The sequence below is a fragment of the Strongylocentrotus purpuratus genome, unplaced genomic scaffold, assembly GCF_000002235.5.
Source record: "Strongylocentrotus purpuratus isolate Spur 01 unplaced genomic scaffold, Spur_5.0 spur5_scaffold_16, whole genome shotgun sequence".
Taxonomy (NCBI): domain Eukaryota; kingdom Metazoa; phylum Echinodermata; class Echinoidea; order Camarodonta; family Strongylocentrotidae; genus Strongylocentrotus; species Strongylocentrotus purpuratus.
This window is the reverse complement of record NW_022145601.1, coordinates 33,719,823-33,741,732: the sequence shown is the minus strand read 5'-3', so window position 1 is coordinate 33,741,732 and position 21,910 is coordinate 33,719,823. Positions and strand designations below refer to the sequence as shown.

The following is a 21,910-nucleotide window of genomic DNA, read 5'->3' as shown; positions in this document are numbered from 1 at the left end:
CCAATTTGGTTATCACTTTGTGACGTCATTGCTTCACTATTCGTCAATTGCTTTATATATTTTTTATCCCATTCATTTTCGTTTTTATCCCCAAGAACTTGATTCTCCCAAGCCTTTGGCCAGGTCACATAATTTGTATCTTATTGCATGCATGACATTTCACAAAACCTTTTATGAACTTTGAAAAATTGATACTAATTTCTGAATTTTGTATATTCATAATCATTAATTTTGATATAAACTTATAGTTTATCAAAAATCACATTTGCTTAATAATTTAATGACAGGAAAAAATTACTGCATATTAATGCATCCTCACAAAAACATATTACTATTATATAACTTGAATGCTGGTGTGGGGAAATAAAATTCTTATGGGGGAAATGGAAAATTTGTATTAACAATATAAATTAATGGACGGAGAGGCAATGACGTAACAGACTCATGAGTGAGTTGCCAATTGTCTTATGATTTTCAAAGGTTTTCATGTCATTACAAATTCATAACTTTCTTAATAATTTCCGATTATGCTCAAGACTTTTTGGATCGGTTCTTCTGATTTTTTGGCTACTATTGAAAGTAAGTTATAATCGGAATGGACTTGCCCTTTCATTTGAATACAGTGTTTCAAGTCCGATCAAATCTTCATTTTTTTTAAAAATATATTATTGAAATATATTAATACAGGATGGAACACATGATCAGCAAAGATGTTTTTCATCACGGTCCTGGTTAAGATTTGTTGAATCTGTCGCTTCTCTCCCATTGCTTGCTCATCTTCAGGCGTTTCACAGCCTTACGCCTGTTTCAAACGAGACACTAATCCGAATTTGCTATTAACTGCGCTAATGAAATCTATAAATGCATTTAGCTCATATAGTTTTTGATTAAACACAACGGCCCGAATTCACAAAGAAGGTTTGTCGACAAAGCTAATGTGCGTCATGTGACGCACATAACGCGTCAAGACGAAAATAAACCTAAGTTTGTCGACAAACGTTCTTTGTGAATTAGGGCCATTGTGTGCTTGGTTCATTATGCAATCATTTTGTACAATAGCACTAGCTGTCACGTGGTGCGTAAAATACTGCGCTAATGACTGACGCAGTCCTACGCCAGGGAAATGACGCCTCGTATGCAACGGACTGAGACACAACCACACATTGTGAGTCAGGCTCTGAACAGACGTTTGTAATCCATTCGAAAGCGCTTGTTCATGAAAGTATACTGCCAGCTGCTATCAGCATCTTTGATGTTCGGTTCTCACCGCGGTCAGAGAGGCGTCGTGCGTCACGGACTTGAGACGCAACCACACATTGTGAGTCAGGCTCTGAACAGACGTTTGCAATCCATACGAAAACTCTTGTTCATGGAAGTAAACACAAAATAGTTAATAATGTGATTGATGCCTGGCAGACTCTTGCCGATGTAAACAAGAGTATCAGCAGCGATAGAACCCTCAATGATCACCAGTATGCTGTCACGAAGATGGAAAAAGACAATGGGTGGTAACCATGAAGCAAGGAGAATGGTTGTCACTGCCATCAACATCTTTGTCGTTCTGTTCTCGCCGCGGTCAGATCGTTTTGGTCGCGGACAAGTAGGTCCGACGGAAACCGCTTTAGGTTGGGGCTGTGACCGATGATCAATTGTATTCGAAATCGAAAAGGTAGCTGATGTGTTTCCGTTGTTAATAACCAGGAGATTTGGTTGGGTTTGACTGCTCGTGGTTCCTTCGTTCGTGTTGTCTTTACGTTTATCCAACGTTTCACTTTTAACTGATTGTACAAGACTGCTATACCGAGGCTCAATTGGTAGTTGTAGCTCTGTACTCTGCACGGTTAGAGCTTCCGTCGATAGTCTAGACTTGTGCATTTGGTTTGACACCCCTCCTACAAGCTGTGCATGGATCTTGACCTGCTTTTTGATAGTTTGGTATATTCTCCCATACATTACAACGCTTGTCACCAAAGCGAATACAAAACCCGATGTCTTCAGCCATGCCTCAAGGGTATCTAAGAAATCTTGGGTATCCACAACAAGACACGTCAATTCACCAGGCCTTGATTCATAAGCATCCACATAGATGAGCTTTGTGCATGTGAGTGAGCTTCCAAAAATCCAGCAAATAACCGCCAGACACAGCGCTTGTTTATTCGACGCCCGCTTTCCATATGGGCGGCAAACGAAGAAGAAGCGGTCGAAGGCGATCGCTGCGGTTAGAAATAACGACGCGAAGGCGAGTGAGTTGTTGCCGAAGAGCGCGATACGGCAGATGGCCTTGATGGTGAAGCGGTCAGAGACTGACTTGAGGATGTTGATGGGTGCGAGAAGGGATGCGACGAGGTCGATGGTGCCCTGGGCGATGATCAGGATGTCCGTACTGATCTTCCGTTTCTTCCTTGAATAAACCACGATGATGAGCACGTTGCCGGGAATACCAAAGATGAACTGAAGACTATAAAATATTACCGCATAAACGCCTACCGGGTATGACAGATTCATTGTTCGTGAATAATAGTGAACAGACGAATGGCTCTTCCAAAATATGATGACAGTAATTGTTCATCGAACGTTCATGTTAAAGTATATCAGAGAGATCGTTTAAAAAGAAAGCACGTCCGATTAGTTCCTATCGTTTGAAAGGACGCAATAGACAATGACACGAGATTATTATGCTGGAAACTTTGAGAATGCCTTCGGAACGCCTACCAACGATCCCATGGCGATACGTTACATTATTACAGGCCGTGATAAATGCGTCTGTCCCATGCATGAGTTTTACTACAAGTGTTGCTTTCATCTGGACCTTGGAGCAGTGCTTGATCAATTGAAAATGACTTTCATGATGTTTCTTACACAATCATTGATTAAGACAAGTGAACGAACTAAAGGAAAGACACAACTTGATGAATTATGATCCACAGGTCATTCAGGAGATGAAGAGTACACCCGTTTGTTCAGTACTGTATTTCGATCACATCTATTTGTATCATTTCATAATGGTTCAAACTTGTTAACGGATGGTGAATACGTAAATATCCATATGCTTAGCTGATGAACGAATTACATGATCCAATTATAAGAAGAAAGTGTGTTCTTTCGATGAATAATATTCGATATATATAATATAAATTCGGTCAAGCTCTGTCACGGTTTTCTAACAAGTGAGAATATGAGAAGAAACTTCCGCGTCGTCGGGTGCATATTTCCTGCTGGTCCCCTCCTCATACCATCCTTTGTTAATCTAATATTCTCCTTTCCAAGTGAGATCAACTTGGCAGTAGTCAAGGTATTAGCATGTCAGGTATTAGCTTCTTTATAAATACCAGTGTGTCGGTACGATGGTGGAAAATCTACTCGCTTTCCTTTTAAAGTTTGACCAGGATTATATCGATGAAGAATAACACAAGTGATGGAGGGAAAGTTGTTATTAAAACTCAATAAGATTTGAAAGTGATGTCGTATACAAGTTTGCGATTAGCAATGACGGGGGAAATGTTTACGAAGTTCGACCAGGTGTTAGAAGAAAAAAATGTTAATATGTTAAACCTTCACAATCTTCCGGGGGATAAAAATTGTCATGTTATAAAGTAGTATTAACAACTACGTCACCAATACATTATTTCGAATCCACAATATAGGCAGGAACCGTTCATCATAAAGAATATCCTGAACATCAACAAAGCGTCACAAAAATCGTCAAGGGAAACACGCAGATAATAAACTGTTGTTTCAGATAATGAAATTTTTATCTGCCATCTGATGAACAATCGACTGGTCTGGTGAATTTAAAACGTTTGTAGGAAATAAATCAAATCAAATCAAATGACGATTCAAAGAAAATGTTTTCAAAGTCCAGTATATTTCTCGAGACCTCTTCTCTAGACGTTTTTCAAGTTGAAAGACTGGAGACGGAAGAGGCATAGTTCACCAGCCTCCATCACCTCACTCAAGTATGTAACAGCAAAACGAACGATGAGCGCTTTTTATTTAGACGACGCAATCCTCGATACCCCAGTCACACAAAAGAGACCGAAACGACACATCAAACAGAAAAGTACACTCCCCAAGTAATAGAGTAACGATACAGATACCAGACCGAACAGAAAATGACATTACTCCGAATGGCCAAGAATCGGTCAGTTTGATATCGATGTGGGGACGGTGTGACTGTGGTCTAAGTGGAGTTTAGTTGCATTGATGCTTGTCGGAGATAGATGAGCTGGAGATAACCACCATTTGAATATCCGCAGTGAATTATCTCGTTTTTATTATTCTTTTTTTTTTTACGGAAACGGGAATTTTCTATTTTATGAAGCGACTCTTTGTGATCTATGGCGATATGTTTATTACACATCTTTATTACACAACTAATCTACTGTTTATAACCGTAATTTCCATCGGGGGCATATCTTCATCGATCATATTGCAGAGATGAATTATCTTACATTAAGGAAGTATATGGCATTCTTTTACATTGCTGAATATGTCCGTAATGGATAAAACTACACTTTAGACTAGTGTATCTGGTTGAGAAATATCACATCAATTTCCGTTTATTTTGCTAACTGTTCCTTTATGTTAATATAATTGATAGGATATATGGAATGATGCCAGTTCTAATTGTCCTACGTGTTTTAGATATCAAAGCGATATCTGTCCGTTTGTAAAACTTGTAAAATTCACGTTTTATCAATATGTTATCTGTGAAAGATAGCATACTAGTCTTTAGTGATAACATATAGCTTTCATCCATCGACATAACTTGATTTTGTCAGCGGACGGGTATACTTCAAGAAGGGACATTTCACATTCAATATACAATCACGAATGGCATTCTTTGTTTATAACATCTGGTAGAATATTTACTTTCCAAGGGACTTGATTATATCTGAGAATTGACAAGAGATCTTGTTCCAAGAGAACTTTAGAGGGGCAGATAGGGAATAGGGAAAGAGGTAAAGAGACAATACAAATAAACATTTAATTATTTATAAGGAGATATAATCAAGAATAAGCGTTTGAGGCGGGCAAGTAAGTGTGGGTATGTGTGTGTGTGTGTGTGTGTGTGTGCGTGCGTGCGTGTGTGTCTGTCTGTGTCTGTGTCTGTGTGCGTGCGCGCGTGTGTGTGTGTCAATCCATCTAGAAAAGGAAAGCCAGTGATTACAAAACCTGGCTTGTGGATCCATACTCATGAAATAAATATATACCATCCCACACATAGCTCCCTCACCCTACACCCTCCTTTTCGCACAAGGACATACACCCACGTACATCCATAAACTAAATCCAAAAAACGTACAACTTGAGTATCAAAAGCACTTGATAACTTGATAAAGCTGCAAGGATGCAAAATGCACCAAAAAGCTTTTAATGAATTTTGTGTTTGTACTGTTGTATGGAATGTAACATGTAAATGTTGAACATGCAATGCATACGCTGTGAAATTCGTGCATTTTATCATCATCCCTAGAGAAGGTTCATCTTGTGAATGATTGAATATTGATTGAGGACACGGCTAGTATGCTGACAAAACGTAGAAACATGTTACTCAACCGCTGTTTCTATTTGTCTTTCTTAGGGGTGCGTTTATTGGGTTTCGCCACAAGATATGTACATATCGTGTCCCACTATCATACCCCACTATCGAACCCCACTATACGAAAGTGATTTGCGGGTTGTCGCGTTTATCGTCTCTTCACGATTCAAAATAAAGGCCTTGTGTCTGCGCAGCTGTTTTGACCCGGGAAGCAGACAGTTTATCGGAGGTCAACTACACACACATGCTTGTGCACAACACATGGCGCGCGCTAGCCTCCGAATCGGAAATTAACCTGGGTGGTCCGATTTGTATGTGGGGGTTCAAAACAGCTTTGCGTTTATCATCTCTCAGAAACGTGATTCTGGCTGTATGTCACATACAAAACACCCTTTTTTGCGTCTTTAGATATCCCCATATCTAAAGACTTTCGAAAAAAGGGCTTTGCGTTTATCACTTTCTAAATTTGCCTGAAAGACGTTTGAGAAACCTGATTCTAGCCAAAAATTTGGGCAATAAACGCAACCTTAGACAATCAATGGGACGCGACAAGAAGGATAGCTGGAAAGAGGAACAATTATGTTAATGGAAAGAAAGCTACATTGATGATCAAGAAAGATAATAAATCAATTATTGAGGAGGGACAGTATAGGGGACTGATAACTTCTTGAAAGGAGAATGTGATAAAAAAAATACTATCAGTATTAATAATGCGTACGAGCATGGAAATAGAGAGGGTGAGATAAGAATAGCATAAGAGTAGATCATATTGAAGTGGCGTATTACCAGCAGTGGTGGATCAAGGGGCACAGAGGACACGACCTTGCCCCCCTCCCCCTCTCCTGCCAAAAAAACTCTTGTATTTGCTTGTTTGTTAGAATACTTGTTATGTAAATCTGAACGGCACTACCAAACAGGGATGACTTTTTTTATTTTGCAGAGGTGTCACAGAATTTAAGAGTTTTCGTACCCGTGGCGGTTCCTACCCCGCCCCCTCCCCCTCCCCCTTTCCCGGCCAGCCCCGCGATAGAATCCTGAATCTGACAATGCCTAGTCAAGTTTTTATAGATAATCACTACCGGTAGAAATATGATATGAATATTCATGTGCCTGAGTTATTATGGTTATCGGATTGTGCATGCTTAGTTTAAATAAATGACATTAGACCAGTTCAAAGATATTATAATAAATATCCCTTGTTCAAATTACAAGATGTCAAATACAATGAGTAACAATTTCTATGCTTAACTTCTCTTAATACAGAGGTAGCCCCGTATTAGTAGATATACATACCACCAAAATACAGTTATGTTTTCCTAAACACACACTTAGTGATATCAATTTCCAAAACTTTACAGGGTATCAAACCCTGGATCCGCATTTAAAGAGATAATTGAGTTTTGTTACAGAGGGTGCTGCACAAAATTTGGGCGAGATAATGAAAAAGTGAGTGTCAAATTAGAGAGAATACACACTTTAAATTACAAAATCATCTTTGTTTGATCAAAATCGGTTCGGTGATGGCTAATTACCTTCATAGCAATCGTAGGTTCTAAAAGGGCATAAGAAATATCATAAATAAGAATAAGAGCAATAACCATGCACTTTGAAGGCATTTGCAGTTTTAAACAAGAACTCAACTATCCCTTTAAGTTGAAAATTTGGGTGTGATCTTTTTTCCCTTTACTCATAAGTCAGTCCAGTGAGATGCTGAAAGACCAACTGTTACACCTTTTACCACGCCGAGTTATCTTTTCTCTCAATCTAAATGTTCCTTCTTTGTGTGATAACCCAATGGCCTCTCTCTATATACAAATGTGACTGATGGCGCCTTAACATTTCTCTCTACTTTTTAGATTGTGTAGCTGTACTTTACCAACTTTGAATCTGGCGTTTAAAGCCCCATTGCACTATTAAAACCAGGAGGGATTAGACATCCGTGCATGGTTACTGGCAGGTAGTTATCTCATCAAATCAGCTCTCAATTAACATAAGAAAAAAGGACCACGATGGACCAATTGTCACCTATTAGGCATTGTTTGCTTCAAAGAGGCCGCAAGTAGCTATAAGTAGTGCGGAGGGGCTTTAACACGTTCAGGAGCTATATTCGAAATATCAATAAAAGATATTTTACGAAATAATATTTGCAATTGGTTTGTATTCCTTGCATCGCACGTACAGCGACGTTGTTTGCTTCAAGGTTTCCAAATATATTTCTTTTTTGCATGTTGTCCCAGATGGCGTCTTTTAGCTTTATTATCACGAAAATTCTGGAAGTTTCCGACTTCCACTGAGTCCTTCTTTGATTGACTTTCTTTTCTTGTTTTGGTCTACATCACTAGGAATGTGTGTAGTTATCTTTATAACAACCCTACGTCATATTTATCTCCACCATTGGTAGTGAGATAATCATGAACCGAATTATTGTATAAAAAAGTTGATGATTATGAATGCAACAGCAGGGTCTATACCCTAAGCCTTTACCTGCACTTACCTATATTTAAGAACTGCAATCGAAAAATCTCTCTTTCAAGTAACACAATATACATCATGCGTTTGGATCGTAATATGCCCAATTAGTTGGCAATTGTCGTTACACATTTTCTGACAGACCACAACACTTCACATCTCTCCCAATTAATAAATTTAGTTAATATGACATAATATTCGTGAAATTTGTAATAATTTGAATGTGTGTGAGAGAGATAAAGAGAGAGAGAGGGATCCATATGTAACATAATTATAATACATGTAGTACGATATGAGATAATTACTTCGAAATTTCGATTTCTGAACACTGGGGGGCAAAACGTCCTTGGAGACAAATGTTATGTAAGTACCATATGATACCTCAGATATGACCAAATGTCAGTCGGTTTGAATTGGATGTGGAGTCTGTATGGTTGTATGTCCCATTTTGGAAACGGTTGGATCTATGCACACGATACTTTTCCATGCACGCGATACTCCATGGATAAGGAGAGGCGTTTTTTTTTTTTTAATATTGCTAAGCAAAAAAGCGATCAACAGACAATATTGTTTATAACCCTTTTAGTTCATTGTCTCACTTATTATCACTTCAAACCCGGTTTTGACATTAAGAGGTACCGGCAGCATCTAGAAAACGGATTGAATGCCTCCTAGACAAAAAAGAGAGACAGATTAAGTGGACTCGACTTGATCACATTTCCTTCTTGATTTTAGGCAAAAGGGACCCGGTAACTTTGTCTCAGATTCTGAAACGAAATCCTGGATTTAGCTCATGCTGCAATGATAATTATAAACCGAAATGGTCAGTCAGGCACCCATGACTTTTACAAGTTGATCGCCTGTCTGATTATCAAGATATTTATACATGGAAATCGAAACCAAATTTTGCGTTTTCCTAACGGTTTTCATAACGCTACAGTCTATTGAGCAAAACGAGTATGGTAAAACCGGTCACTCAAAGATTTTTACTTTTTTGAGGCACTTCTTGATCATTTTGATTTTGTAAGGGTTTCATTATTCCAACATATCACAAACACTGATAACACGTAAGGCCGTGTATCTCAGATTTAACATTGTTAAACGATGCCTTTAAACCCTTATTAACTTAAAAGTCACTACAAAATACTTTTTCTCACTTTCGATGTATCTACGTTATAATAATAATAATATTAATGATAATTATAGTACCGACCATTTAGGAGCGCTAAATAGACAGTACCATAGCGCTTAAAAATTAGAGAACAATTAGTGAATGGAAACATGAAATACATTAGACTTTCAAAAAATAGGTAATCGCATTCAGTTACTGAGGGGATAAGTATGTTTTAAGGAATTTTTTTGAAGGAGACAATACAGGTTAATTCTCTGATGGAAATTGAGATATTTCCTTGTTTTCGTAACAGCCACTGTTACTCGTTTGTTCAGTCCTCCCTACCTATCTGAGCTCTTAACCAATAGCCAGCCATCCCGATACTCCCACCCTGCTCCCATCGCTCCTCTTAAAGGCATTATCAAACAATGCTAAATCTGAGATATATAGCCCTACGTGTTATCAGCGTTTGCGATATGGTGTAATATTTAAACTCTAAACTGAATTGCTCTAAATTGCGCTTTAAAATGATTATGTAGTGCCTCAAAAAAGTAAAAAAATCTTTGAGTGACCAATTTTGCCATACTCATTTCCCCCAATAGACTGTAGTGAATTCGAATTAAAATAATAAATCTAAATCAAGTTTATAATCATGATGACAGGGTGAGCTAAATCCAGGATTTTGTTAAGAATCTGAGACAAAAATACCCAATTCCTTTAACACATCTTACTCAACTTCCTATTCTCCTACGGCGTTTCCCACTCTTGATGATACAACTTCCTCAACTCAATTTAATTCGATTTATTAATTTATTTGTCATCATATAAAAACGATATTAAGAGGTAAAGAATGACAAATATCAATAGGGTCGAAGAAAAAGGAAGATACAAAAAAGTGGCGTACTTTAAAAGGTGTAGCTCCCCTCAAAACTCGACTATTTAGTCGATGCATTGTATAAATACATTTATTTATTAGTAGTAACAGCAGCCGGAGTAGCAGCATGAATAGTAGTAGAAGCAATATCATTAGAAGTAGTAGTAGTAGTAGTAGTAATAGTAGTAGTAGTAGTAGAAGTAATATCAGTAGTAGAAGTAGTATTTCATTAAATGTCATTATCATTTATCATTATTCTTACTATTGTTAATATTTGAGTAATAAGTAAGCACCGAAATAATACCTTGACGAGGGAAGTGTAACCTATATACTTTTGTAGATGTTATCTTATTTGTCCACATATAGGCGCCGACGACAGGGACGGAATTCATTTTTTTTTTAACGTCAGTGGATTCTTTCTAACATCGGCACCGATCGTCATAACTTTTTTATGTACGGCGCCGTCACCCGCCGACTTTTTTTTTTTCTTTTTTACTCGCAAATGAACTCCAACTGCGAGCAACAAAGGCCTTTCCGTATTCTTCTTCTTATTATTATTATTATTATCATTATTATTCATTTTGTTATAATTATTATTAGGGTCTATATTTATTATAATTATCATTATAATTTTTCTCACGGTTGTAGATAGTGTTATTTTGTATTGATTAACATTAATTCGATATGAATTTTATATTGTACAGAGTTAAATTGACAAATTAAAACTGAATGTACACTTATCCAATACCCCCAACGTGGGTGACATGAGAATAAATTGTCATTGTCATTGTCACTTAGCTCTGATATCAAAAAAATTTGAAGCGTATTACACTTAACGTCATCATGAAGACAAAAATACCGATGTTTTACTGTGTTGTTTTCTAACGAGCCTGTAGAATGTGCTGATACATGACCCTGGGGCCGGGGGCGTCGTGATCGGTGCTGAAGGTGCTTTGGAGGAACTCTATCCCAAGTCTGAAGTATAGCAACACCCATAGATAGGATTGGTCTTCTTCTTCTTCTTCTTCTTCTTCTTCTTCTTCTTCTTCTTCCTCTTCTTCATCTTCATCTTCCTTTCTTTCATTTTCTTTCTTTCTTTTCTTTCTTGTACTTTCTCTTCTCTTCTTATTTTTTTTGCTTGTTTACTTTCTTTCATTTCATTCTTATATTTTCATTTCCAGGCATTGAATCAAGAACAAAACCAAAAACATGCAACGACAAAGGAAGTAAGCTTGCTTGTTCTCATGATATTTGGAGTAACGAGGTACAGCTATGAACCTTCGATACAAATAAAATGATGTTCCCAGGTCAGCCAGTTGACTGTACTAATACTATCGACCAAGAAAATAAACCTTTCCATAAAACTTTCGAGGTTCTGTCATAAGAGGTACCTGCTACAACTATCAACCTTGGTAACTGAATTACTACAGACACACTTGAAATTATAATGATAATTAAAAAGAAGATCTCCTAGAGGTAAGTAAAGTATACTAGAGTTGATTATATTACCTCTAAGGTTAACACATGGCCTTGGATGTCTGAGTCCATCGAATCTGCTCGTTGCCAATCAAACGTTAGCATTTTAGTAGCTTGTAACAATTATCGTATCTTCTTATCGATAACAATTTTGTTTTCATGAAACGTGGCCTTAACTTTTGATCCAAACATTTTTATTGGTCCGTGTTAATGAGCCATGAGCGTGACATTGATATAAGCCCCGCCTACTACAGTTCCTTCTAGGCGTGACGTTTTCCCGCACTGATTTGATTGGTCCGTAAGGAAGTGATATGGGCGTAACCATAATGATTCCCAAATCGTGTGCAAAAATTAAGATATATTTAATTAGTGCTCATCCTTTGCTCATCATTCATTGGTGTACTCACCCAAGTTTGCTGATTACACGGTAAGATTGCTCTAAACTGATATCGCCTACTTCGTTTTTCGAAAGATCTAAATTCGCAGACGAGTATTTAAAATGTTCCACCGATCAATATAGAAAAGCTCTGCCCATCACCTAGCTGTTTATTTAATAACGTTTTTGTCTCAGTGAAATGATTTTTTTTAGCGCGATTTGTCCAATATGTTGGGAATGTTTGTTAGCTAATCTCTGAGTTTGAAAGTTTATTAATTTCAGCCAGAATACATTTCAACGGCAAGAGTTTTGGTCAATAAAATTAAAATGTAAGCTGATTCGTAAATTTCGTCTTAGGTGACTGCGCTTGCTTGTACTTCCTTTTCATTTCATTTCGATCTTTCTCTACTCTACGTTAGGTACTTTGAGAACATGCTGTTGTTTGTGTTTTTTATGCGTTGTTTTCATTTCTGCACAAAGTACACCAGCTCCTTCCTTTGTCTTTGTTAGGTATATCATCTCGTCGCCTACCAGAATAGCAACATGTTTGTCGGAAAGACTGTTCCCAACCTCCTCAAGGTCGTGTTGGTGATACACGCTGTGCTTCGATGCTCTGCCCAGATTGGTAACACGTTTAATGATAACGATAGTAATAACTAATATTTTCATAGCACTTACATCCGCCAAGCAAGGTATTCAAGGCGCTCCAATATTACTTTACAGTATAGCAAGGCTACCGATTTTGTTTCCCATTATAAACGTTGGGCTTTATAGGCAGATGGGATCGTAGTATTATTATCGGTCTTTGACATCTTCTCTTGTGTATACATGGTTACACGAATGGGATGTATCATGACGTAGATAAAAATGAATAAGATGTAAAATACATTCAAAATAGAGTTATTAAGGTTGAATGAGAGAGCATATCAGGTGATTTTAGGATATTTACCTAAGACATTACTATCGACAAGATTGGAACGATATGAGGCGACATTCCAGTCAGGTGCTGTAATCTTTCCTGAAGGGTTCAAATAGATTCCATGGATGCAGTGACCACAAGATTGCATTGCCATTTTTTTTTGGAAATGCTTTTGATCTTTTCCTCGGTACCATTTTTCATCCCAATGATGATTTCACTAAGTCCGCATAATCCATACACACTTCTAAGTTTTCTATTACCCCATCCTCAGCCTGGCCTGTTGGTACGTACGGACTCCCGAAGCCAAACTCTGGATGCCCCACTGGCTGGAGTGAAGGGTACAGATACCATGATACCGAAGACGACAACCCAGGCAACCAATGGAGCGATCCTCTAGATCTAGATGGCACTTGGGGCCAGGCCAACATGGAGTATAACTTCTGTATGAAAACCCAAAGTAGCTTAGACGGAGAAGCCTGGCCAGCGGGAAGCTATTGCATCTATAAAAAGGGCGATTGCCCATCAGGTAAATATGGCCAAGAACCGATCCTAGAAACTTGTTTTAAAAAAAGTGGAAAATTTTCTTCAATGTTTCTGACAAAGAGGTCATCAGATATTTTCGGTGCCTTTTTAATCTTGAAATGTCCAATTTGTCAGAACATTAACATAAAAATATACAAAATATGTGTTACATATGTTTTTAGAAAAATAAACAATAATACTGTTGTACGCATTTATAACTTTCATTTCAAAAGAGACAGTTAGATGCTGCTTGTAAGTATCGGCTTGCATGGTGATGTAGATATTACAGTAGGCTTGCGGGTGCACCATGTGAGAGAGAGGGAGGATTGAGGAGTCCTCAAAAGGACTCTCGGTTATCTTTATTGAGGGTGTGTAGTCCTGAAAAGGACTGTTGGTATAGTCTTGAAAAGGACTGTTGGTTATCTTTCTTAGCATATAGTTCTAAGGAGAACTATAGCACTTGGAGAGGACGAGTGGCGGGAGTGGCTCGACGCTTCGAACAGGTTGACTATCCGTCGTCAGGTTTTCTTCATGAGGAAAGTGTTCTGGTTCTCGTGACAGACTGGGATTGATCCACATATAAAAACGATATTAAGAGGTTAAGAATGACAAATATCAATAGAGACTGGATGTACGATATCAGATAAAAATTTCTGAAAAATTAGCCAGGAGATTCCTAAATTTGACGTGGCATTCGGGGTTGATATGTTCAGGGACCAAGGTGTCACATCTCCTGTAGCATTGCACCAAAGTAAGATAGTGGTTCTTTAGAAAAAGATTAGTTGCTTGTAGCTATTACAAGCAAGCGATTATTAGATTTGGGACAGATACGGTGGTTCTATTTAACATAATATCAAGACCACGGCCTGAGAAAGGAAATGGCGACCAAGTTTTGAGTTTTCTCCCCGTTTTAACTTGCAGTGTAAATGCAGCTATAGATGTATTTTATTCTTTTCCCCCAGGAGTAGACGTTGATAGATGTCGCCTCACAGATTAAAACCTGACTGTAAGCTAATTGTGAATGCTACATCTTTACCAAATCAATAAAAGTCAAAGTAATCTTAAAACATATCATTTGCGTAGTGAATCAGGAAATTAAGTACCTAAACATCTTGCCGTTTTCTTGAATTTAATGTACATTTATTTTTTCTCTCAGGATTCCAGTCTGGCTCCATACGCTGGGATGACGAAGATAGCGCCAATATCAACAGAGAAGGCGGTACTAAACCAGACGGGACCTATGACCATAATACAATAATCTTCTTCTGCTGCAGAAATGATGACGTGACCAGCCAAGCTATCTCCCTACCAAGAGCCGATCGTTTCATGTTGCTCTCACGCTTCGATAGTTGTCAGCAGGTGGGTTATAATATTCTGATAATAATAATAATAATATTCAGCTTTTACATAGCGCTTAATACATCTCGGACGTCTCTTTACTATTACCCTGGTCATTGGATTCAGTGCTTTCCCGCACAAACTGTGTGCACAACCTCCACTCCTTGGGTAACATTCCAGCCAGGCGTTTCTTGACGCTCAAAAACTGTTTGACCAACAATGATGGTCGCATTCTACCGGGTACCCATTTTAAGAACTGTGTGGGGAGTAGCAAGTGTAGGTTAAAGTCATGCAAATAAGGATGATGTTTGAATGTGAATCGCTTTACCTCGTGTTGTGTTCTGGGGATAAGCATTATTATCATTAGTTATTATTCAATAATTGGCGCCACAAATTAAACTAGATCACAGTAACCCTCGGGTCTCTGATCCCGGTAAAACAGTTCAGGGGGTGCAGGTGGACCACTACACTGGTATTTCCCTTACAATGTGGTTCAGGATGCGATTGTAAATGTTGATCTGATTGTATTCAATAAGGAGTATGTGCTTTCTGAGGAAGCAAGCAGTGAAGACCAAATGACTGAATTATATATTCTAGGTGCGGGGAATGACTGTAACGAAGGAATGGTTCCGATGGGACAACGAGGATAGCAATAATGGAGACAGTCAAACTGATGTGCACCCCTATGAAGGTATACAGAGTGGCGGTGAGAATGTCAGACTCAATTTCTGCTTCTACGCACCTGACATAAGTCAATCCTGGCCTGATGGTACCTACGGACTTCCCAAATCGTTGGCTGGATGTCCTAGCGGCTGGGAAGAAGGATACAGATACCACGACACCGAAGACAGCGGCTCAAACAACCAATGGAGTGATCCACTCCATCTTGCTGGTACATGGGACCTTAACAACATGCGAAACGAATTCTGCATGAAGACCGTTGCTGACTTCGCTGGCCCATCCGGCGCAGACTGGCCACAAGGAAACTACTGTATCTACAGATGGGACGGATCATGTCCATCCGGTAATTCGAAGATTTTCTGCACATGTATTAATTTAAGGATACTGTTGGTGTAATAATAACTAAACTTCTTTGGAAGCGCAGAGAGACGCTTTATCATAAGGGGTATGCGCTATACAGAAACGGTTTATCATTATCTTGATCATAATCATTAATAGTATTAGTATTAATATTATTAATATTATTGTTATTATTATTATCATTATTATTGTTTTGTTTTTGTTGATGTTGTCGTTCTTGTTTTTGTCTTATATTATCGTTATTGTTATAATCATCATTATTGTTTCTTGATCTTCTTTTGATTTGGCTCATCTCTCAGGCTTTGTAACCGACCAGGATACGTATATCTACTGGGATGATGAGGATAGTTCCAATGCCAACAGTTTTGGGGGTGTGTTACCAGACGGCGTGTATAACGGGAACACCAGGATGCAGTTCTGCTGCCGTGAGGATGGCGTCACTTCGCTCGGAATGTCTCTTCCTACAGATAATACCTTCTACCTGTTTGCCAGCTCTACTACATGCCAAGAGGTTGGTGCTATTACTATGATGATGAGGATGATGATGATAATAACAGTAATGATAATAATAACAATGATAAAATAATGATGAAACTACATTTGTGTTGCGTGCATATCCATCAAGGGAGAAGGTCGAAATGCTTACAAAGTACTAATATAATACGCTGGTTTTATCCCAGCTTCGCTAAGGCGCCCAAATCATTCAAGGAATGAATTCCACAGTCCGGTGACTTATCAATTATAGATATAACAACTTCCAAAACCTGTTAACTTATATTTTTTTGGTAAACTGACAATTTTATTATTTCTTTGAAATTATACGTGGCATAGGAGTTAGGTTTTCACATTGTAAGGTATTTGAAGGATTATTTGAAGTATGATTCGTGAAATTTCTGTGAATACCCTTCCAAAACAATACTCTGGATATAATTGTGTTTTCATTTTTAACGCCAAGCCTTCTTAATCTGTATATTCGTAATCATCTCTAAGAGGTATAAGCTACGAACCTGTCAGAAATGTGAAGTCCTTGCATTAAGAAATATATATATATATATATATATATATATATATATATATAATTATCCAATTAATAAATTGATAATTGTAATCAGTACAAGGTAACCTTTTCTTGCAGCCTCCCTTCTTTTTTTGCTTTTTTCCTCCTCTTCTCTTATTTCCTGAGAGAGTTAAGATATTTTCCAAAGGTATTTATTTTAAAGAATATTGCAATTATGCAGTGCTGAAATTACGAGAACCACTTAACATTGAATTTTAACAAAGACAATGCTGTACTCGTGAGTCATAAATAACAGAACCTCAAAATGTGTGCAGAAATCAAAGCAGAGGAATATGCTTAACTGCCGGGAGTTGGAGCCCTATTAGTAGATAATATTTATAATATTGTATAAAAGCATAATGCCTGTCACGTGACGTATTATGACCAATGACATGGCTTACATCCTGAAAGATACTTCATCACTCTGTTCACATTTACCACACCAGGTTGCCGGCATGACAGTGACACCTGAATGGTTCCGATGGGACAACGAGGATAGCAGTAATGCAGACAGTCAATCTGAGGAGCACCCCTGTGAAGGAATAGAGAGTAGTGGTGAGAATGTCAGACTCACCCTCTGTTACTACGTACCACAGTAACCATCCTGCAGTCTTCTTGGAACGTGCGAACCTTTAGACCAAGTACAGTAACCATCCTGCAGTCTTCTTCGAACGTGCGAACCTTTAGGCCAAGTAAAATTTGATTCCTAGTTTCTCGTCCAGATTTTGAAAATAATGAGCTGGGGCCCCCGTTTCATCAAACTTTTCATCTTTAACAAATGCTTAATTTCTATGATAAATTTGCTCTCAGCCAATCAGATGCCTTGATTTCAGTAGCTTATAACAGTAGTTTGTAACTTGTTTTATGAAACAGGGCCCAGGAGGGCTCCCCATTTTGTTTAATATTTTATAGTTTGGTGTATCAATTTTAATAATTTCAATTCATATTTTCTTTTATCTGATTTAATTTGAGTCTACATGCAATCCAGAGGCTCACAACGAAATGGCATTGCATTATTGAGTTTGGTTGCCTCGATGTCCAGATAATTTAAGAGCTTTTTATATATTCATTTTAGAAATAAAATATCAGAAGTGAGGCGGGCCGGAAAAAGGGAAAGCAGTTGGGGTGAGAAACTAGGAAAAATATTTCTATTTGGTCTTTCCAATATGGCCGATTGAAAATGAATGAGGTGAACGCTTTTTCTTCTTTTTTATATTCAATTTTAAAGATTTTACTATTAATCCTTTCTGTTACGCAGCAATAGTTAATCAACTTACGTACGGATTAATAATCTCAATGCTCGTTGTAAGATTGCTTAGTTAATACCCTTAATTAGAGAGAAACGGTGATAAGTTCGTGCAGACGATTTAAGTTCGTATCATAACATTAAATGTTCAATTTTACTTCTTAAAGAGGGTTTGATTCATAGAGCTTATTACTGGTGTATCAAACTAACTCTGTAGTATCATTAGGGGATTATTTTGCTTTCGTATAAAACCGTTAAAACATTGCTGTTTTTATTTTAGGATGTTTGAATGCAACTTAATTCCTAAATGGTGTACTAGGTTTTGTAACTCTTTGTAATAATTGTGTAAGATTTTCTTATGCTGGTGATCTTCTTTAGTTAAATTATGCGATATTAACACACATGATACAGGGGCGCTTCACTATATTAAAGATCCTACAGTTTTTATTCACAATCTGGATAGAAATATTGCGTATGAAAATAATGTCTGTCTGCAGCGTAATAATCGATATAGCTCAACCGCTAATAAAGTGATTTCCTTACTAAAACCTTGGACCATATTCTATCAATATAATGATCTAAAACATAATCACAACCCTTACCCGAAAACTACATCTTCTAAAGTCTTTGACGATATGTACCCCAGAACTACTGTCGCAGAAGCATAATTATGTTGTATCACCATAATAGTATCAAACTGTATCAAAACGTTTTAGTAGTGATATTTCCCCAGCACACATACGACAATGTCTGTCTTCGATACAGGATCTTTGATTTCATTTTCTAATCCATATCAAGTTAGTAATCATATTTGTGAAATACTTCTTTTAGGAACTGTGGGTGATTGGGTCAACCTGACTCATGTTACCATTGATTAAAAAATAAGGTGACGGGAAAGCTCATTGTTAACATTGTTTTTCTTCTGTTCGCCTTTGGTCAAAATAGATAATATTCATCCTACACGACTACTTCCAATTCTACTGATACTCCCAACACAACACAACTACTACTACTACTACTACTACTACTATTTCTTCTACTACTTCTACTCATACTACTACTACTACTACTACTACTACTACTACTACTACTACTATTACTACTACTACTATACTCCTACTATTTCTACTATTATTGCTACTAATATTTATACTACTAATATTAGTAGTAGTAGTAGTAGTAGTAGTACTACTACTGCTACTACTACTACTACTACTACTACTACTGCTACTATAATTACTTCTACCATTACTACTACTACTACTATTACTACAACTACTACTAATACTAACTACTTCTACTACTACTACTACTACTACTACTACTACTACTACTACTACTACTACTACTACTACTACTACTACTACTTACTACTACTCTTCTTCCATTACTTCTACTACTATTACTACTACTAATATTTATATTACAATCATTACTACTACTTCTGATATTACTACTATTACTATTACTAATACTAATACTACTACTTGGAAATTTGGAAAGTATGTAGGAGAGATAATAGGAATAAAGAGAGTCATGCCACGGGGAAAAGATTGATACAGAGAGAGACAGTGAATTGAGACATGTGAATAAAAATTAGAAATCGAGATTTATATAGCGCACATATCTGCCTATAATGACATTCAAGTCCCCCAAACAAATCAAACAAATTACAAGATGATACAATAGTGAGTAAAACCCGACTTAATGACAAGAATGGTAATAAATTATTCATGCAGATCTACTAAAATCAGATACATTAATCAGATTGATACCAAAACGAGATACACTGTCACTGAGATCATTTCATAATTGATGTGATTGAAATATCACCAGGTTTTGTTCATGAGGATAGCTGTCAGGTTCTTGTGGAAGATTGAGATTAGTGCACTTGACTTGATGTATGAAGAAAGGAGGAGCGAGCGGGACGGCTGCGCAGAAAGAATTATCACCCCCACGATCTCTTTAGTCCAAACTTCTTGAAACTGGTGGACGTTCCCTGATCAACCCGGTCGTGTTCATCTTTTCGTCTCCATTACATCAGACAAGCAGCTGAGTGCCTGGTTGTTCCAGGGAAGGTATCTTGTGTCGTGGTCTAGTGAATATGGCTGCGAATCACATGGTTCGCAGTTCGAGTCCCATCGCGTCACTAATGTAATTTGGTAAGACATTACCCTTGTATAATGTTGTTGCTCCATGACCCTTTATTTGTTGGCAATAAAATATAATAGGTAAAGTTTAAAAACAGCTTTTTGAAGTGTATAACACTGCATGAAATCGCTTTTCTCCCTACCATAATATTAGTTTATTGAAATCTTCTTAAATATAGGGTTCGAACCTGTAAAACACCAAGATGTTGATGTCTTGATAAAATATTAAATTCCTCTTCTCTGGAACATTGTATACTACATGCTGTTCTGATTTCATACATTAATTTAGATTAATTCCTCAGATATTAGATCATGTTAATAAATGAAGAAGTGGTACATGAAGTTTATTTTAGTGGAATTTTTAAAACATAATTAAAAACCGAATCTTTTTTAAATAGCTACACACTGGCTTGAATTCATGGTGTATTATTTGGATGGAATTAGAACAACGTCTATCCAAAAATGTCAGGTGTAACACACTTAGATCAAAATATCGCTTTTAAGAAAGCAAAGACATAATGAAATGGAGTGTTTATATAAAACTCCTTATTTTCCCCTTGTTATTTATTTCGGTCATAATTATTTCCCTGTATCACAAAAAAATACTTTATCACTGTCTCCCTCCCCTTTTTTCTCTCTTTCTCTTTCTCTCTCTCTCTCTCTACATTTCTATATCTCCCTCTTTTCCTCGCGCAATTACCCCCTGTAAAATTATCCCAAAAGGACCACCCCCCCCCCCCCCCCGGAAATTAACCCCTAGGAAAATCGGACAATTAACCCCGTGGACAATTACCTCTCAAGGAAAAATACCCCCACCACTGATAATTACTCCCTAGGACAATTAACCCGTGGACGATTACACCTCATCCCCCCCCCCCCTTGTTCATTAAAGGGGAAGCCTAACCTGATAATAAGTTGGTTTTATTAATTCGGGGGGGGGGGTAAATGTCCAAAGGGGTAATTTTCAGGGAGGTGTCGTTGTCCGAGGAGGTAATTTTCCAAAGGGGATTTTCTGGGGTAATAATGGTCCATGGCGGCAATTGCCTACTGGTAATTGGCCGGGGGTGATTGTCCAGTGAGTAATTGTAGCTCTGGTAACTGGCCGGGCTGATTGTCCAGGGGGGTATTGTCCTATAACCGGTTTATAGGGCGAGGCTTAGCCAGTTGTAGACAAAATAAAGGCTTCTGTTTTCCGCTTTATTAAGTTTACTTCATAAACATCATGCTATTTTGTTGTACCACTTCCCCTTTCTCTGTCTCTCTCTCTCTCTCTCTCTCTCTCTCACAAACACACTTTTCCCGTAAGTTTTTATTTAGATCTCATTCAATATCAAAAGCATACTAAAAATTGTTTAAAATACAATTAGTTTTTCATCAAATTAAAAATACTTCAGTTAACTTAATACATGTAAAATTCATAAATCACGATAAAAATAAATCAATTTAATCAGTTAATATAACACAAGCACAAACACACACACACTTTCTCTCTGTAATTGTATATCTCTTTCTCTCTTGAGAGTTATTCCGCACAAGTTTCCCTTTTCTCACTGCATTTATATGTTGTATTACTCTTCTTCGTTTCATTATGATAGCTCCCTAGTTGTAAGAATATTAGTATAGACAAATTATAATAACATATAAGTATCATTCAGACGTAGTATTAAAAGTAGCAGCAGCATCATTAAGCATGGTAATTGTAATCTTGATGATAATAATAATAATAATGATAATACTAAAAATGATAAAGATTGTATTAATAATGATGATAAGGCTGAGTTCCATTTTA

At 37.3% G+C, this 21,910-nt stretch overlaps 2 protein-coding genes across 2 annotated transcripts; one reads left to right on the top strand and one right to left on the bottom strand.

Annotated features, from left to right (window-relative positions):
* Nucleotides 1-1,323: 1,323 nt before the first annotated feature.
* LOC115924747 (trace amine-associated receptor 2-like) lies at nucleotides 1,324-2,505 on the bottom strand. Its single transcript, XM_030987548.1, has one exon. The coding sequence runs from the start codon at nucleotides 2,503-2,505 to the stop codon at nucleotides 1,324-1,326; it is 1,182 nt and encodes a 393-aa protein (XP_030843408.1).
* Nucleotides 2,506-11,856: 9,351 nt separating this feature from the next.
* On the top strand, nucleotides 11,857-17,542 carry LOC581886. The gene is made up of 7 exons (XM_781864.5): nucleotides 11,857-11,899; nucleotides 12,359-12,473; nucleotides 13,039-13,293; nucleotides 14,446-14,648; nucleotides 15,225-15,651; nucleotides 15,968-16,179; nucleotides 17,172-17,542. The coding sequence occupies exons 2-7, from the start codon at nucleotides 12,392-12,394 to the stop codon at nucleotides 17,322-17,324; spliced, it is 1,332 nt and encodes a 443-aa protein (XP_786957.3). The 5' UTR covers nucleotides 11,857-11,899; nucleotides 12,359-12,391; the 3' UTR covers nucleotides 17,325-17,542.
* The last annotated feature ends 4,368 nt before the right edge of the window (nucleotides 17,543-21,910 follow it).